This window comes from Salvia splendens, chromosome 19 (genome assembly GCF_004379255.2).
Source record: "Salvia splendens isolate huo1 chromosome 19, SspV2, whole genome shotgun sequence".
Classification (NCBI taxonomy): Eukaryota; Viridiplantae; Streptophyta; class Magnoliopsida; order Lamiales; family Lamiaceae; genus Salvia; species Salvia splendens.
The window spans coordinates 27247593-27265161 of NC_056050.1; the positions used below are offsets into that span (position 1 = coordinate 27247593).

Sequence of the window (17569 nt, forward strand, 5' to 3'; positions counted from 1 at the left end):
TGACTCAATAATATCCTCTGCTTTGTACACTGTATCTCTGATTTGGCTCTCCAAACTTGCTATTTTTGTGTGCGAAGACTTTTCAAGAATTTGCATCAGAGATTCAGCTTTTTGGAGTAGGGATTCGAGTTGGGGTTTGTTATGATCGAAAGTCCAGTGTGTTTGTTCTTGATGAAGGATTTGTTGTAGGATGGTGATGAGGGATTGAAGATTGTATGCCATTTTTTCTTTCAGATTTGTTGCAGAAATGACTATGACAAGTTGATAACAATCTTTTACAAACTAATCTGTAGCCACCACAGCTGACAATTGGGTATATGCCCAATAATTTACATGTAGTATTAAAATAATGCATTGAGCACGACAAGGCAAATAGTATATTATCATATGAGCAATGTTATTTTACAAGGATCAAAATTGGTTCGCCGTCTATATAAGAAAACTTGAATCTCTAACCTATTGGATATATCATACGAACAATGATGTTACTTGTGCATTTATGATAATCCCAACACATATACTACGTTTGAAATTTTATCTAAGCCCAGAACAGAAAAACATGCAAACAGTCGAACAATGTTATCTCTCACGAAGAAATGATGTCACTTAATAAAAAACAAATACTAGCCATTCAGATTTTTTTGTGGTACGATAATCGCAAATAAATTCAAACTTCATAATTTTTCAACTAAATTTTAAAATTACTGGACAAACCAAAATTTGGCTAAAAGGGGCACAGTATGAAATTAAGAATACAAATCGATTCCAGAATACGAAAAGAAGCAGAAACCACATCCCAAGCCAACGATCTTTAACACCCTGCAACAAAGAGGAAATGGTGATGGTCGATCAGAAAAGACGCTGTAGACGGCCAGTGACGCATAATGAACAGCAAAGGGTAACGCGATTTAACAATACAAGCCACTTACAAGGAATGATATCAACATCCCAACGATAATGAATTTCCACATATATATAGCTAGACAAAACCAAATCAATCTTACAAACATTAATATGCATACCTTCTATTGCAGTACATGATACGTTCAGCTCGAGCTATGAGTGATTCGTGCGCGTTGCTGAATCTATCCGAGTTGTAGAAAACGATGCACCATACAGAAGACATACAGTTTAAAATAATGCATTGAGCACGTCAAGGCAATAGTATTATTTATTTTACGACAAGTAGTTGTTTCTTTCGTTACAAGATGACTGCAAAGACAAATAAAAATTTGAATAAAAACTCTAAAATTTTTCCAACAATTTGCCTTTATGTTATCACAAACACATGATAACAAAAAACTGCCTACAAAAAAGTAACAAGTAAAGTACTCCGTAGAACAGAAGATAGAAATCATCATCAGTTAAGGGAGAAGAGATGTGATAGAAATCAACTTAGCAGACTCACTTTCACCCTCGGGCCTAATGATAGCAGCCCTCCTGTCTTCCTCTGCCTTCATGACCACAAACTTAGACGGTAGATCTCGTTGGCTCTCCAGCGCACTATATTTAATGAATGGAGGCGTAGAAACTGCAATGAGCGGAATTCATCTCCTTCTCTCGCCTCCCACTCTTCTTCCTCTGCCTCTCCGTTCCTTTATTTTGAGCACTTCCAGATTCGGTAGTGCACATAGTGTTGTCAAGAAACTCCGAAATAGTACACAGTCAACTATAGTTAACTTTCTAATACTACCATCTTCATTCAACTTAGATTGACATCTTAAATTTTCGAGTTTGTTAACATAGGCGACCATAGTTAATAATATTAGCGAGTAAGAAATCATAATCTAATGACCATGATCAAGCAATATCAGCAACATGTCAACACGACAGTGTCAATCAATAAATTAGAGATTCGAATCACTTAGCATATATTTGAAGAAAACAGAGCAATAGTTGGGAAGAAGGCATACATTCAAGGATACAAAATCACAAAAACCAACTGCTTACTAAATTTGCATCCTTCTTCACATGTCCCAACAGTTACAAATATCAATAGGAATGGTTACACTTGTACAATCACATTACAATCGCGAGACGTTTAGCGGCATATTGCAAGCGATGTAAGAGCAGCATCAGCTGAATAAGACGAGCATTCTGCTATCAAATCAAGGGGAAAAACTACATAGTAGTACATAGCTAGACAATACCAAATCCAAATCCAACAGACATAAACATGGATTACCTTTTATTATGCTACATACATTTAGCTCGAGCCACGAGTGATTCTAGTGTTATGCTGAAACTATTCAAGCTGCAGATTCGTTACACCATAGAGAAGACACACAGTTTAATAACCACAAGTCGTGATCAAGAAAGTATACCAACGATTTTAAGTTCTAAATGAATATTAAGGACTAGATTGTGTTGTATATGAAAAAAATGGAGCATGCTTTTTTAAATGCTTATAATTTAGCATTTGTACCTTTTGGCTTCTAATCTCGTATGAGCACTTTGAGGTCGTAGTTTCCATACTCCTCTTGCTGAACCTTCTGAATTTCTTGCGCTGAGGCTAAGACAGAAGACCCACATTCACGTAATAAAATTGTTTGGAGGGTTGGGATATCTCCAATATCGCAGGGGATTTCCTCTAGCTCATTGCATCTGATTACATACAGCTCCCAGAGTTTAGGGAGGTTGGTCTCGTTGGCTCTCCAACGCACTATTTTAGAGGAACAGAGTCTCAGAAACTGCAGTGAACGGAATTCATCTCCTTCTGTCATCTCCCACTCTTCTTCCTCTGCACAATCCCTTATTTTGAGCACTTCCAGATTCGGTAGTGCACAAAGAGTTGTCAAGAAACTCTGAGCTACTGCACATTCAATTAGAACTAACTTTCTAATACTACATGGAAATCTGAGTTTGTGTAGAAAACGGCAAGCATCTTAATTCAAGTTGGCATGGCATCTTAAAATTTCGAGTTTGTGAAGATGGCTAAGATCTTTGAAATGGATTCCTAAGCTTATGATATTAGGGATGGTCTCAAAGAAACCATTCCTAATCATTGAAGGAGTTATCCTCACAAAGTATATCTTATGCAGCTTCTTATGAACAAATCTAAACCTGCATTCCGCCCCGATTTCAATTAACATTATCAACTTGAGACGTCTTTGTATCCCTCCTTAATTTTGAAGGAGTTATCCTCACAAAGTAGTTGTCCTCACAAAGTAAATCGTCTGCAGCTTCTTATGAACAAATCTTATCCTTTATCCCCTCCTTAATTTTGATTAATGTCTTCAACCTAAGGTGTCTTAACTCAGACATCTCCCATATCTCAGATCGTCATAAAGTTTTCGAGTAAGGGTGGACTTACCGAACCACCCATACCAACAAGGGGTATGATCTTCACCTTCTTCTTTGGGTGTGTGAAGACTTTTCAAGAATTTGCATCAGAGATTCAGCTTTTTGGAGTAGGGATTCGAGTTGGGGTTTGTTATGATCGAAAGTCCAGTGTGTTTGTTGTTGATGAAGGATTTGTTGTAGGATGGTGATGAGGGATTGAAGATTGTATGCCATTTTTTCTTTCAGATTTGTTGCAGAAATGACTATGAAAAGTTGAGAACAAAAAAGAAAATCTTTCACAAATGAATCTGTAAACACCACTGCTAGCATTTCTTGATTTACACGTTAAAATAATGAATTGAGCACAACGAGGCAAGATTCTCATGTGAGAAATGTTAGTTTACGAGGATGATCAATGGTGGTTCATCGGTTATATAAGAAAATTTGAATCCGCAGATGGGAGAATTTGCCACTACAGAAATCAGATTGAATAATGATTGGATAAATTATGTGTAGCTTGAAAATTACTGCCTCCGACCTAGATCATTTGTCCCAATTTTCCATTTCGGTCTGTCTCACATAATTTGTCTCATTCCTCTTTTTATCATTTTTGGTAATAGACCATATATTCCACTAACTCATTTCTACTCACATTTTATTATAAAACTAATATATCAAAATAGGACTCCTATTCCACTAACTTTTTCAACTCACTTTTCATTACATTTCTTAAAACTCGTGTCCGGTCAAAGTGTCCCAAATTACCTGGGACGGAGGGAGTACTAATTAAAAAACATCAGGCAATTGATAACTAGTATTATGAATTATGGTCAAATTCCACATTTACCCACGACATTAAAACTTAATCATAAATGTCATAACTTTGTTGTAGTATCCACAAAAACGAAACTGGCGTGGCTAAATTAACTGACAATTCTTCAATATTTAGTTTACAATTCATCACTAATTTAGCCACCCCAGTTTCGATTTTGAGAATTGTGGGAAAGTGACATAATTTGTATTTATGACCAAGTAATTCAAAATTCAGCCTATGTTCATGAGAGTAGTGACCGCTTGCCCAAAAAAAAGTACTATGCAATTATATCATGACAAAACTTCGGTGAAATTGTTAAACGAATTTGAATCCTTTATTGGTAGTACTAACAAACAGTACGTCCAAATCTAAATCTTACAGTTACAGACATGAATATGCATACCTTCTATTGCAGAGCATATGTTCGGCTCGAGCCATGAGAGATTCTTGCGCGTTGCTGAAACTATTTGAGTTGCAGAAGTCGTTGCACATCAAGAAAGTATACTCAAAATGAATATTAAGGACTACATTGTGTTGCATATGAACAGATGAAGCATGCTTTTGAGTTTAGCATTTGTACCTTTTGGCTTCTAATCATCTTCTATAACGACTTTGAGGTCGTAGTTGTCGTACTCCTCTTGCTGCACCTTTTGAATTTGTAGTGCTGAGGCGACTACAGAAGCGCCACATTCCCATATGTAAATTTCTTGGAGAGTTGTGATATCTCCAAAATCACAGGGGATTTCCTCTAGCTCATTGCATCTGATTACATACAGCTTCCAGAGTCTTGGGAAGTTGGTCTCCAAAATTCAATCTTCTTATGAACAAATCTTATCTTGTATCCCTCCCCAATTTCGATTAATGTGATCAACCTCAGATGTCTTAACTCAGACATCTCCCATATCTCCGATGGCAAACCAAACCCCATTAATTGTTGACAAATCAAGGTTTGCAGATTCCCCAATCTTGATATCCCAATAGGTACACCTGAAGTGCAAGAGAAAGCAAAGTAGCTTAGGTTGACAAGCTGTGATATTCTTTAGGGAACTCTTTGTATTCGATTCCCATTACATCTAGCACCCTAACCAATCTTAATATGGAAAACACAGGATAAATAATCTCCTCACCAGTGCATATAAAAGATCGGGCAAGTGACATCAATTGGGGTGAAGCATTCACATCTTCCATTTCATATGATGACTGAACACTTTCACGGCGCATGCAATTCTTGACGTTTAAAAACTTCTCGTCATTAGCTTTCCTTAAGCATAGATCCCTTAGAAGATTATGAATTGAGTAAGTCATTGGTTTCCCATTGTGCCTTTTTCGTTTGATCAAAAGTAGATTCCTCTCAACCAGAGCTTTTAAGTTATCTTCGGCCTCTTCCTCCAAACTCCTATCTCCATTAGACTTCACAAATCCTTCGACTATCCATAGACTCATAAGTCTAGATCCCTTAATCTCATAATCTTCCGAAAAAGCTTCCATATATAAGAAACATGGTTTCAAGTGAATCGGCAAGTGGTTATAACTCAAGGAAAGTATATTGGAAAACTGCTTGTCTGATTCAACAATTGAGGCTTTCACATCCGCTGAAACATGCTCCCAAACATCTATTGATCTTTCAACCTTTGACAAGAACCCTCCAATCACATGAATGGCAAGAGGAAGCCCACTGCAATCACTCCCAATCTTAGCTGCCACCTCTTGCAATTCGTCAGGGCAATCCTCTTCCCCAAACACAATCTGGCAAAGTAGATCCCACTTGCAGACTCGTCTAGCAACTGCACACGATGCAGACTTTTCGAGCCCGCAACATGTTCCGCCACATCAGACTCCCTAGTGGTGATCACAATCCGACTCCCATTACTGTTGTCTGGGAAATACATCCTTATCCCATCCCAGACTTTCGTGCTCCATATATCATCCAACACAATCATGTATCTTCTCCCAAGCAGTTTCTTATGCAATATTTCTCCGCATCTAATCAGTTCATCACTGTCCTTTTCATCCGGGCCACAAAGAAGACTTAACATAATTTCTCGCAAATTGGGAACTTGAGAAATCACAGAAAACTTGAGAAATCACAGACCACCCACGATAATCAAAGTGAGACACAATACACTTATCGTCATAAATATTTCGAGCAAGGGTGGACTTACCAATGCCCCCCATGCCAATGATGGGTATGATCTCCACCTTCCTCTCCATATTCGTGAGACGATCCTTTAACTCCAACAGATCTTCATCAACTCCCACCAAATCAATCTTAGATCTCGACGAAGAAGCACTCTTTTCCTCCAATTCTTCCACGAGCTTCACAGATTCAAGTTGTTGAGTTGCTTGCTGCAAATCTGATGAAGTCAACCTCTTCTCAGCCATGAAAACCAGTACAGAATCCAGCTCTTGAGTGACTTGGTGCAGATCTGGTGTGGAAAAGGTCAAGTTCTCGCTTTCTGGGTTAGACAACATTTGATGAACCATCTGTGATTCAATAATATCCTCTGCTTTATACACCGTATCTCTGATTTGGCTCTCCAAACTTGGGGGTTTTTCTATTTTTGTACTAGAATAGAGTTAGCATTCCTCGTTTGTTCTAGACTTTTTATTTGTTCCGGGTTTGGGAGAGACGCATGAGCCTCATGCGTCTCCTTTTAATGAGACGCATGACGATTCATGCGTCTCTCTTTTTTTTTCGTTTTTTTTAACAACGCATGAGGGTCATGCATCTTAGGGAGAGACGCATCTCCCTCATGCGTCTTAGCCCATATATATTTCGTCTTAACCCATATATATTTAATGGGCTTTCGAATTTATGAAACCATTCTTGGTTGTTTCTCTTTTATAGAAACATCCTTGAATGTTTTATGTTTCACTTTTGATGTGGGACAAAATCATTCTTGGTTGTCTATCTTTTATAGAGACATCCTTGAATGTTTATGTTCCACTTTCGATGTGGGACAAAATAATTCTTGGTTGTCTCTCTTTTATAGAGACATCCTTGAATATTTTATGTTTCACTTTCGATATAAGACAAATTACACTATTTCATAATTGACATGGTCCACGCTTACAGCATTTAGTCCTAATGTATGAGGACATACTTCAAACATCCAAAATAATCTAGTCAAGACAACAATCTGAAGGTATTCCCATATTGTATAGATGAAGCAACTATTGATATGACAACAATCTGAATCAACTATTAAAGTATGCAGCTGTATTTTCATTTTCAATATGGAGACTCATTTGGGAGAGGTAGTTGAAATGCTCCCACGAAAAAATACCCACACACACAATTTGCATTATAGAACAACTTGACTCCAGATTTGAAGGTGGAATATCAAGCAAGCCATTGTTGAATTATCTGCAATACACCAAAAAGATTAGTGTGAAAACACAATATTTTTATGCAAAGGCATATAAGATATCACTTACAGACCCCAATGGAGATGTAAAGAAGACGGAGCCAGAATGAGAGCAGGCCATGCTTCAGGGATGCAAGAGGTTACTGCAATGGCCTGTGATTATAATCAAATTGCTTCAATTTCCTCAGTTAACTGAGTTGATTCAAGAATAAAGTGTTACTAATTTACAATCATATGGGGTGGTACTATATAGGCCATGTTTAAGTCAGTCTAATCCCTGAAGTCATTTAATCTTCAAACTAATGTTTTAATCTTGAAAACAGCAGTTGCCGACAAGTCTCAAATTGTCCTTATTGACAATTGAGTATAGAGCAAAGAAAAATATATTTTCTAGAAATATTTTGTAACGAAAAGACAAAAATATGTTGAGAGCAGAGCACTATACAATCTATACTGCACGGAAAGCCAAAGTGAGAATAGTTCCACAGCTCTACAAAAGCAGAAAGACAGTGAAATTTGTCCCACATCGAAAGTGGAACATAAACATTCAAGGATGTCTCTATAAAAGATAGACAACCAAGAATTATTTTGTCCCACATCGAAAGTGAAACATCAAACATTCAAGGATGTCTCTATAAAAGAGAGACAACCAAGAATTATTTTGTCCCACATCGAAAGTGGAACATAAACATTCAAGGATGTCTCTATAAAAGATAGACAACCAAGAATGATTTTGTCCCACATCGAAAGTGAAACATCAAACATTCAAGGATGTTTCTATAAAAGAGAAACAACCAAGAATGGTTTCATAAATTCGAAAGCTCATTAAATATATATGGGCTAAGACGAAATATATATGGGCTAAGACGCATGAGGGAGATGCGTCTCTCCCTAAGACGCATGACCCTCATGCGTCGTTAAAAAAAAACGAAAAAAAAGAGAGACGCATGACCCTCATGCGTCTCTATGAAAGACGCATAATCGTCATGCGTCTCATTAAAAGGAAACGCATGAGGCTCATGCGTCTCTCCCAAACCCGGAACAAATAAAAAGTCTAGAGAACAAACGAGTAATGCTAACTCTATTCTAGTACAAAAATAGAAAAAACCCCCAAACTTGCTAGTATTTGGGTGTGTGAAGACTTTTCAAGTAATTGCATCAGAGATTCAGCTTTTTGGAGTAGGGATTCGAGTTGGGGTTTGTTATGATCGAAAGTCCAGTGTGTTTGTTGTTGATGAAGGATTTGTTGTAGGATGGTGATGAGGGATTGAAGATTGTATGCCATTTTTTTCTAGATCTCTTGCAGTAAAAGGGAGATATCTTCAAGCAATGAGAGCAAAAAAGATAGATATCCTTTGCAGCAATGAGAGTGGAACGCAATTATCACTACCTAAGCTGCAATCCCATCTGTACTCATTTATTGCAAGCTGATAAGAGTATTATTAGTACTTGAGTATGAAATTATAAAATTATCGATAAAATTTGAATAAATTTTGGTTAACAGTATAACTTAAAATCTTAATTGAAAAAATTATGAAATTATATTTGTTGGTGATTATTGCAAGGCAAAATTCATGCTTCGATTCAGTGTGGAAATATTAAAAATGAAAACAAAATAAAAAAAATCCAATACTATGATTTTAATAAATGTATTTTATGCGTATAAGAAATCCTACAAAAAAAATATAAATAGATACATTTGGATTTTACTATTAAAAATAACTAGGTGATTAAAAAAGTAGATAAATTCAAAATTTTAATATAATGAGTACTCCCTCCATCCCACTGAAAATGACGCAATTTCCTTTTTGGTTTGTCCAAACCAATATGACTCATTACTAAAAATAGAAACACATTTATTTCTACTTATTTATTTGTACCAAAAGCGGGCAAAGCCCGAATACGAAGACAAAATCAACGAATATAAACACCTAGTCTGTCATGAAGCATCCCGATATAGAGCCCCAGCAGAGGGACCTCAAGCTCATAAACACCTCTATGAGCAGAGGGACCTCAAGCTCATAAACACCTCTATGATAAGAATCCCGATATAGAGCCCCAGTAGAGGGACCTCGAGCTCATGAACACCTCTAATAAGAATAAGCATAATGCGATAAAAAATTAGCAGCATAGTTCCCTTCTCAATGAACATGTTGCAAAGCCACAATATATCTACTTTATTATTTTCTTTCACTTTACTGTCTCTACTCAACATTTTTGTCCACATTTTTGAATAATTTCATTTTATTTTAATTTTTCAATTCAATTCAATTTTTATAGTTCGAATTTCAATTTTTGTAAGTTTGATTTTTCAGAAAATTCGGTTCAATTCAATTCAATTCAATTCAATTCGTATGCTCACCAACATGCACCTAAGTCAAGTCAATGATGTAGAAAGATTGGGTCTTCAAGATGAAGCTAAAATCAAATGCTTTTTTGGCATAGCAAAATCAAACTGCTAACTAAATTTGCATCTACGTTTTGCAAAACACCATACAAAGGAAAAGTAAGATACAAATCGATCCCAAAGCATAGACAGATGCAGAAACTACATCCCATAGCAAACAGAAGATATGAATCGTTAGTTAATGACAAAGACACATGAATAGAATTTCCGAAGATAGGGAAAGGGCGCACGGTTCGAAATTATTATACTCTCTACCCGAAACATTCTTACAACTTCTCGCGGTTTTAGAAACTGCAATTCGAAAACTCAAACATCCCCTGAAGAAACCAAAGAATGGAGAACCCGAGCTGACAATCTACAACATCCTGCAACAAAGAGGAAATGGGAATGGTCGATCAGAAAAGACGTTGTAGATGGCCAGTAATGCATAATGAACAGCAAAGGGAAACACGGTTTAACTATATAAACCGCATACAAGTGAATGATATCTACATCTCAACTATAATGAATTTCCAATTTTCCACAGAAACTAGAAGATTATGCACGTCTCATCGCCTCAACACTAGTGAAGTTCAACAGGAATGGCTACATTGATACTATCACATATCTACGAAGATAACAACCTCAGAGCATGAGTTGAGACTTGAAACATCATATGATAATGACTCATCTAAGAACTACCAATCATAGATCCTAAGAAGACGAAGCCCATCAAGTTGAATTACAGACTAACATATATGACATCTAATGGCATACACAAAAGAATTTGTTACAGACATAGCATTAATACACTCACTACCAAACTAATAAAACGAATAATGAATGCTACCTGATAGCTAACGTGCAGGATTAACCCCGAGAAGCATGTTGTTGCTGCTAGGCAGATAAACCACATTCCCGTTCCTGGCCATGGAAGCTGCATTTTCCTTTGCTGCCTCAATCTTCCTCAGCTCGATCAACCCCATCCCTGCAGCTTCAGTTGCATCGGAAATCAGCTTAGCAGACTCACTTTCACCTTCAGCCCTAATGATAGCAGCCCTCCTCTCCTGCTCTGCCTTCATGACGACAAACTTAGACCTCTCCGCCTCCTGTTGGGCCACTTGCTTCTGCTCCACAGCCTTTGAGAACTCCGCACCATACGACAAGTGTGTGATGGCAACGTCATCCAAAACAATGTTGAAATCCTTGGCCCTTCTGATCAAACTCTCTCTCACAAGAGCAGATACATGGGGTCGTTCAGTGAGCAATTGATCAGCATTGAATTGAGCAACCACAGCCTTCAGAACCTCATTACCAATAGATGGCAGGACTTTCTCATCATACTCAAGCCCTAGGGTTTGGAAAATATCAGAAAGACGATTCACCTCGGGGCGAGATAGCACACGCAGTGTCAGATTGACCATCTGCAAATCCTTTGTACCTAATATATATATGAGGAAATAATGTTTCAGGCAAATACATTCAATTACACAAGTCAAAATTCAATGAAATTACACAATCCAAGTAACAATGCTTCGGTCCTTATGAAAGTGAATGGAATCCAATTGTGAGCCTTCATGTTCACAGAGAAATCTAATAACCATTGAAATATATAGAGATTAGAGATATTAAAACCTTCTTGGACAAGGTAAGCTCTGTTAGCTAAAAGATGAAATCGTATTACATTAATTGAAAACTACAATCTCCATCAATTAGAAGTGGACAAGTGGTACCATTATATTAGCTAGTGATATGGGATCTAAAAAAACAAGCTAAGAAAAAAGTTAACACATTAAAATCAATCATTAATTACTAACCAGAATTCAATAAAGTTATACAATAAAACGGGTAATAATACTTTCTTCCTCCGTAAAAGTGAATGAAATCCAGAATTCAATAAAGTTATACAATAAAACGGGTAATAATACTTTCTTCCTCCGTAAAAGTGAATGAAATCCAATTGCGAGCCTTCATATTCACATACTAATAACAGTCGAAATACATAGTGATATTAATACCTTCTAGGACAATGTATACTCTCTTAGCTGCTAAATGAAATCCTATTAATAGAAAAATTTATGATCTCCATTAATTAGAAGTGGTCACAATATATCAGCTAGTGTTTATAGGATCTGCACAGAACTAGCTGACAGAAATGAACAATAAATCAAGAATTCTTACGAGTCAGAATTCAACGAAATTATACAATAAAACAGGTAATAATACTTTCTTCCTACCTAAAAGTGATTGTAATCAAATTGTGATCCTTCGCATACACATAGAACTCCAGCAACTGTCGAAATATATAGAGATATTAATATATTCTAATTCAATCTAAAACTATCTTAGCTAAATGAAATCCTACTATGAATAACAAGTAATAAACAAATGTCATTGATTCAAAGGATCAGCAAAGAACGAGCTAAGAAACAAGCTAGCAGAAATGAAAAATAAATCATCAATTACCAGAAATGGAGGAGAAGGTGTGGGGGCGAGTACGGATGTCGAAGATGAACGGCTTCTGAAGCCACGGGACCAGAAAGTGAGTTCCTTCGCCGACGGTATCCGGCTTGACTCCTTGGAAACGATCGAATATCACGGCGCGCTGGCCACCGTCGACGGTGTAGAGACAGGAATTGACAGCAGCGCCGCCGATTCCGACGGCGAATGCGGCGCGAGCTATGTTATTCAGCGCATTCGCAGCTCTTTGCGCGTTTGCCATATCGAGATTTGGTGATTGAGAAATGGAAATGGAATGATCTAGAGAGAAAGGGTTTAGGGGAAAGAGAGGAAGGGTTTATAGAGAGATAGATTTCTCCCCAAGAAATGTTTTGTTAAACCCTAAGCTTTTATCTGAGATTTAGGTATATGGGCCGGGCTTCTTATTCGGCCCAACCCAATCCATTTTTTTATTTACATTTAAATTTAAATATATGTCAATCATCTTTTTCTCAATGTTTCCGGCGAAAACTCACCAATCCACCGCCATTACTACCGCCGTGGAATTTTTCTGGCCGCCGTGTTCCCACTCTCAGCTTAACAGCATTAAAAAGCTCTAACTCTCTTTGTTCATCGGGTCAGCAGCTTCTTCTTTCCATTTCAGTCCGCATTTTTTGTAATGAGATCTGCAAGTATTCTCATTTTTTCTGATTTGGAATTTATGGATTATTTAAGAATTGGATAGTGAGATTTGCGAGATATTGAAATTTGATGTCAGATCTTTGTTCTTTTATTGATTGATGGATGTTCAGTTTTGCTGGAAGCTTTGTGATGTTGTGAATTTTACTGAGAAAAAGTAATAAACTGAAAATACAGGCATTTTACTCAGATTCTCTCTGTAATTCTAATTTGCCTTGTTTTGGGTAATTGTGATTTTAATTTTTAACTAATAACTTCGCAAGAAGTTTTCTACCATGATGAGGAAAGAGTCACCTATCAATCTTCAATAAACTTGAGTTCAAATTGCTGTTAGCTGTATATGAAGTAGGGATTTTTTTCACATTTTTGTAGATGAATTACTGTGAGTTGTCTACATGTTCTAATAATCCATAGAAAGTTGTTTGCCATTGTGCATTTTGTGATCGCAAAAGGATACAAATCAGAATAGTTATGAACTTTGAAAATTCTAATGATATACTTCGATGTGGAAACTGTTATCCAATCATAGCTTCTGGTGAAAGAAAATCCCGAGTTATATGTTATTCCGTATTGTATCTTGTTGGTACTGCAGCAATATAGATATGGCCGAAAAGCACCACCAGTTCATAAACTTCGAACATTCTAATGATATATACTAGTAGTACTTAGATTGGAAAAACTCTTAACCCAATCGTTGCTTCTGGTTATAGATCATATAAAATGTTGAGTTAAATGTTGTTGATCCTTATGGTATCATGTTGGTTGGTAGTTGGTAATGGTGATGATGAGGCCATTGAAAAGCCTTACCACTTCGAATGAGTTACTTAAAGTGGTAGGCTGCAGCACGTCTGAGTTGTGTACATGTTCTAATAATCCATAGAAAGTTGTTTGCCATTGTGAAATCATAGCTTCTGGTTATAGAAAATCTCGAGTTTAATCTTGTTGATCCTTATGGTATCTTGTTGACTGCAGACTTATAGGTATGGCAATGGCGCTCATGAGGTCATTGAAAAGCATCACCACCTCGAACGAGCTACTTAAAGTGGCAGGCTGCAGAACATTCGCTTCTGGAGGTGCTAAAGCGAAGAAAGGGAAAGGCGGTGCTGGTGGAGATGCCCCCAAAGCATCATTGATAAGCAAAGAAGTGAAATCCACTACTGTTTATGGTGCCAATATACTGAAAGATGGGCAAGACCCGAAAATCTTGCCTGATTCCGAGTACCCTGATTGGCTGTGGCACCTGCTCGACAAACACCCCGCCCTCAGTGAGCTCAGGAGGAAGGACACTGAAACTCTTCCATTCGACGAGCTCAAGCGTTTTGTCAAGCTGGATAACCGAGCCAGAATCAAGGAGAATAACATGCTGAAGGCCAAAAATTAGGACAGACTAGTTTGTTTTGGACATGGGTTTTTTTTTACATCTGTGGATGAGTTAATCAAGTTCTATTTACAAGTAGATTAGCTCTACATTTTCCCATGAGATATTATGTAGTTGATGTTGAGTGAATAGCACCTCTAGAAATGGTTGATGTTGCTCTCAAATGATGTTTTGTAATGTTTGCTCAAATTTATCTGTTGGTGGTAGGGATGTCTGGTTCAAATAGGACCACCGGTTAAAATTGGAAGCAGATCGGTGATTTCAATTTTCAAACTAGAACTGCCTTTGCTGAACTAGAATTGGCATACCGGTTCTCCTGGTCTGGCTCGGATTCTAGAGTGTTTTGAGCTGTAACTGCCGGTTTTGGCCTAAAACTAGGAAAAATCAGTAATAAAGCAACAAAAACCGATGATTGCTTTAGAACATTACCTTCCAGTTTTAAACCTGGAAAAATCGGTTAAAACTCAGCATAAACTAATCAAGAACTGATGATTTGACTCGGAACTATCATTTCCTTTGCCGGGCCGGTTACCATCAACTTTTTTCGGAACTGGAACCGACGGCATTACTAGTTGGTGGACATGTGATGAAGCCTAAAAGCCTTAAACCCTCTTATAACTAAGTCTTTAAAATCAAGAATCAAAGTAACAAGACAAAATGAGCTCCATTACACTTGAATCTCAACTTGCTTTATTACAACTATAGTAAAGAAACAAATGTTCTAATTATAGAATTCATATGTTCTGGCTTGGAGAATAATCTGTCTTAGCCCTCCAATGGGTGCAACAACCATCAAAAGAGTCCCCAACAATATGCACACCTGAAAATCAACTTTCTCTCTCAAAACCAACATTCCTCAAGTTGGATAAACTTACCCAATTCACCAACCAAGATAAGCTGAATCTCTTTGGTTTGTAGATGGCAAGCCAAATGATGCAGGGAAGCTGCACAAAATCAATATTACATAAAAATTTAACACACAATCATATTGCTTACAAAGTACGTGTTTGGCGCGAATGTAAAGCCTCCAAAGAACCTGACAAGAGCGCCAAAGAACGGGAACGCGATGGCAATAAACATCGTAAGAGCTGAAAATCAACAAGACAACAACAACGTCACATAAGTATTTATTCGGACATAAGTATTTTAACATAATCACTGTTTGCTTACCAACATAAGTATTCCCAGTAATAAACCTCAGATACCAAGTTGGCTTGAACTTTAGCTTCTTCACAAGCACAGTATCAGTCATGTCATAGACTGGCATGGCATAAAACTGCACAAACCAAAGCCAGGCACAAGAAATGAGAGGTTTCTTGCTAGAATGTTCGCGAACAAAGCCTTTGAGAGCGAACGCGCACCTGATAGCCTCCAATGAGGTGAACCGCGACAAACATGTTAGCCGTTGCAACCAGCCACTCAGGTCTCTGCAGCGTGATCAAGATGTTGTCCTCTACTGTCGTCCCGAAAGTCCAGTACCCGACGAGGGCAACGGGGAAGTAGCACAAGGCCACAATTACATAAGCAACAATGGCTCCTTTCCACATAGCTTTCTTAGACGGCCTCTGTGGCGTTGAAGGGAGAGACGCTTGGATCTCCATCACGACGTTGTGGCGACTGTACGCGAAAGCAACAGTCCCCAACGCGCTGAAGAAGTCCTAGGAAAAAAAATAGTACTCTATAACATATTTTCTCACTCTTACTTTTCCTATTTGTCTCTATTTTTTCATTGAGTAAAGGCCAAAATTGGTCCTGAACATATAGCCATTTTACGATTTTGGTCCTAAACATTATCTTTTGGATTTTTTGGTCCTGCACATATGGACATTTGATCATTTTGGTCCTGCACATATGGAAATTTGATCATTTTGGTCCTCCGTCAACATTTTCGTTAAAAACTAACGGTCAACATTATCTTTTGGATTTTTTGGTCCTGCACATATGGATATTTGATCATTTTGGTCCTGCACATATGGAATTTTGATCATTTTGGTCCTCCGTCAACATTTTCGTTAAAAACTAACGGTCAACGGCCGATTTTTGACTAAAACAATGGGTTGGGTCGGGTCGTGTTTGGGTCGGGTTTGGGTTACACGTTAAGAAAAAAAATAATTATTTTTTATTAATTAAAAATTATAAAACTTTAATTTTTAGTTATTTTTGTTGATTAAAAATATTATAACGACTAAAACATGATGTTATTATACGATTTAAACATGATATTACACGATAAAATAAAAAATTACCAAATTAAAATAATCATTTTTTAATCAAAACAATAAAATTAAAGTATACTAATATTAAATCTATAAAATAAAATTAAATAATTAAAAAATTATTTTTAATAAAATCTAAGCATAATATTTTCTTCAAATTCATGAAAAAATTAATTAAAAAATACTATACTTTAATTTTATTAATTAAAAAATATTAATTAATTTTTTAAGAATATTATGCTTAGATTTTAATGAAAATATTATGCTTAGATTTTAAGAAAATAATTATTTTTTTCTTAACGTGTAACCCAAACCCGACCCAAACACGACCCGACCCAACCCATTGTTTTAGTAAAAAATCGGCCGTTGACCGTTAGTTTTTAACGAAAATATTGACGGAGGACCAAAATGATTAAAATTCCATATGTGCAGGACCAAAATGATCAAATGTCCATATGTGCAGGACCAAAAAATCCAAAAGATAATGTTGACCGTTAGTTTTTAACGGAAATATTGACGGAGGACCAAAATGATCAAATGTCCATATGTGCAGGACCAAAAAATTCAAAAGATAATGTTTAGGACCAAAATCGTAAAATGGCTATATGTTCAGGACCAATTTTGGCCTTTACTCTTTTTCATTTCATCTACTTTGTTATCTTTTTATTTAATACATTACATATGCTATAGCTATTATGGAACGAATGGATTATTATACATGCTATAGCTCCTCAATTAATTTTTTAGATAACGAATCATTATTATTATCTATAGCCCTTCATAACTAATTCAAATTACTTAGGCTCTTTATGCTAAGTGGTTACATATTTCAGTGAGAATTTATTTCGGAGGTTTAAGTGTATCTATTGGACAGGTCACAGATTAAATTGCACATTCAAACTTATGGGCTTTCTTTAATAATTTTTGCATCCCACTCTCTCATAGGCCCAAGTACAAAAAAGTTCTTTATTTGAATCTATTAGTTGA

At 36.7% G+C, this 17569-nt stretch overlaps 4 protein-coding genes across 16 annotated transcripts; 1 reads left to right on the plus strand and 3 right to left on the minus strand.

The window, feature by feature from the left end:
* Positions 1 to 662: 662 nt before the first annotated feature.
* LOC121779704 (putative late blight resistance protein homolog R1B-19) lies at positions 663 to 6683 on the minus strand. Of its 13 annotated transcripts, none has more exons than XR_006045889.1 (6): positions 5224 to 6678; positions 4677 to 5083; positions 2426 to 4559; positions 2186 to 2254; positions 1023 to 2079; positions 663 to 819 (listed from the first exon to the last, which is right to left on the minus strand). XR_006045889.1 is itself a non-coding variant. In XM_042177081.1 (4 exons), the coding sequence occupies exons 1-2, from the start codon at positions 6578 to 6580 to the stop codon at positions 5746 to 5748; spliced, it is 729 nt and encodes a 242-aa protein (XP_042033015.1). In that variant the 5' UTR covers positions 6581 to 6683; the 3' UTR covers positions 1844 to 4559; positions 4677 to 5083; positions 5224 to 5745. The 13 variants fall into 13 exon arrangements, 4 of the variants coding, with proteins under 4 accessions (XP_042033015.1, XP_042033018.1, XP_042033017.1 ...); XR_006045887.1 differs by having other exon boundaries at positions 1023 to 2097; XR_006045890.1 differs by having other exon boundaries at positions 1023 to 2740; positions 4500 to 4559; positions 5224 to 6680.
* Positions 6684 to 9883: 3200 nt separating this feature from the next.
* LOC121780210 (prohibitin-3, mitochondrial-like) lies at positions 9884 to 12658 on the minus strand. The gene is made up of 3 exons (XM_042177741.1): positions 12317 to 12658; positions 10701 to 11291; positions 9884 to 10236 (listed from the first exon to the last, which is right to left on the minus strand). The coding sequence occupies exons 1-2, from the start codon at positions 12570 to 12572 to the stop codon at positions 10708 to 10710; spliced, it is 840 nt and encodes a 279-aa protein (XP_042033675.1). The 5' UTR covers positions 12573 to 12658; the 3' UTR covers positions 9884 to 10236; positions 10701 to 10707.
* Positions 12659 to 12794: 136 nt separating this feature from the next.
* Positions 12795 to 14444, plus strand: LOC121778717 (54S ribosomal protein L37, mitochondrial-like). Its single transcript, XM_042176118.1, has 2 exons — positions 12795 to 12926; positions 13961 to 14444. The coding sequence occupies exon 2, from the start codon at positions 13971 to 13973 to the stop codon at positions 14367 to 14369; it is 399 nt and encodes a 132-aa protein (XP_042032052.1). The 5' UTR covers positions 12795 to 12926; positions 13961 to 13970; the 3' UTR covers positions 14370 to 14444.
* A 190-nt stretch (positions 14445 to 14634) lies between these two features.
* On the minus strand, positions 14635 to 15913 carry LOC121779276 (lysine histidine transporter 1-like). The gene is made up of 6 exons (XM_042176583.1): positions 15728 to 15913; positions 15537 to 15642; positions 15363 to 15454; positions 15242 to 15310; positions 14899 to 14959; positions 14635 to 14810 (listed from the first exon to the last, which is right to left on the minus strand). Exons 1-6 carry the CDS (start codon positions 15911 to 15913, stop codon positions 14635 to 14637), a joined length of 690 nt encoding a protein of 229 aa, XP_042032517.1.
* Between the last annotated feature and the right edge of the window lie 1656 nt (positions 15914 to 17569).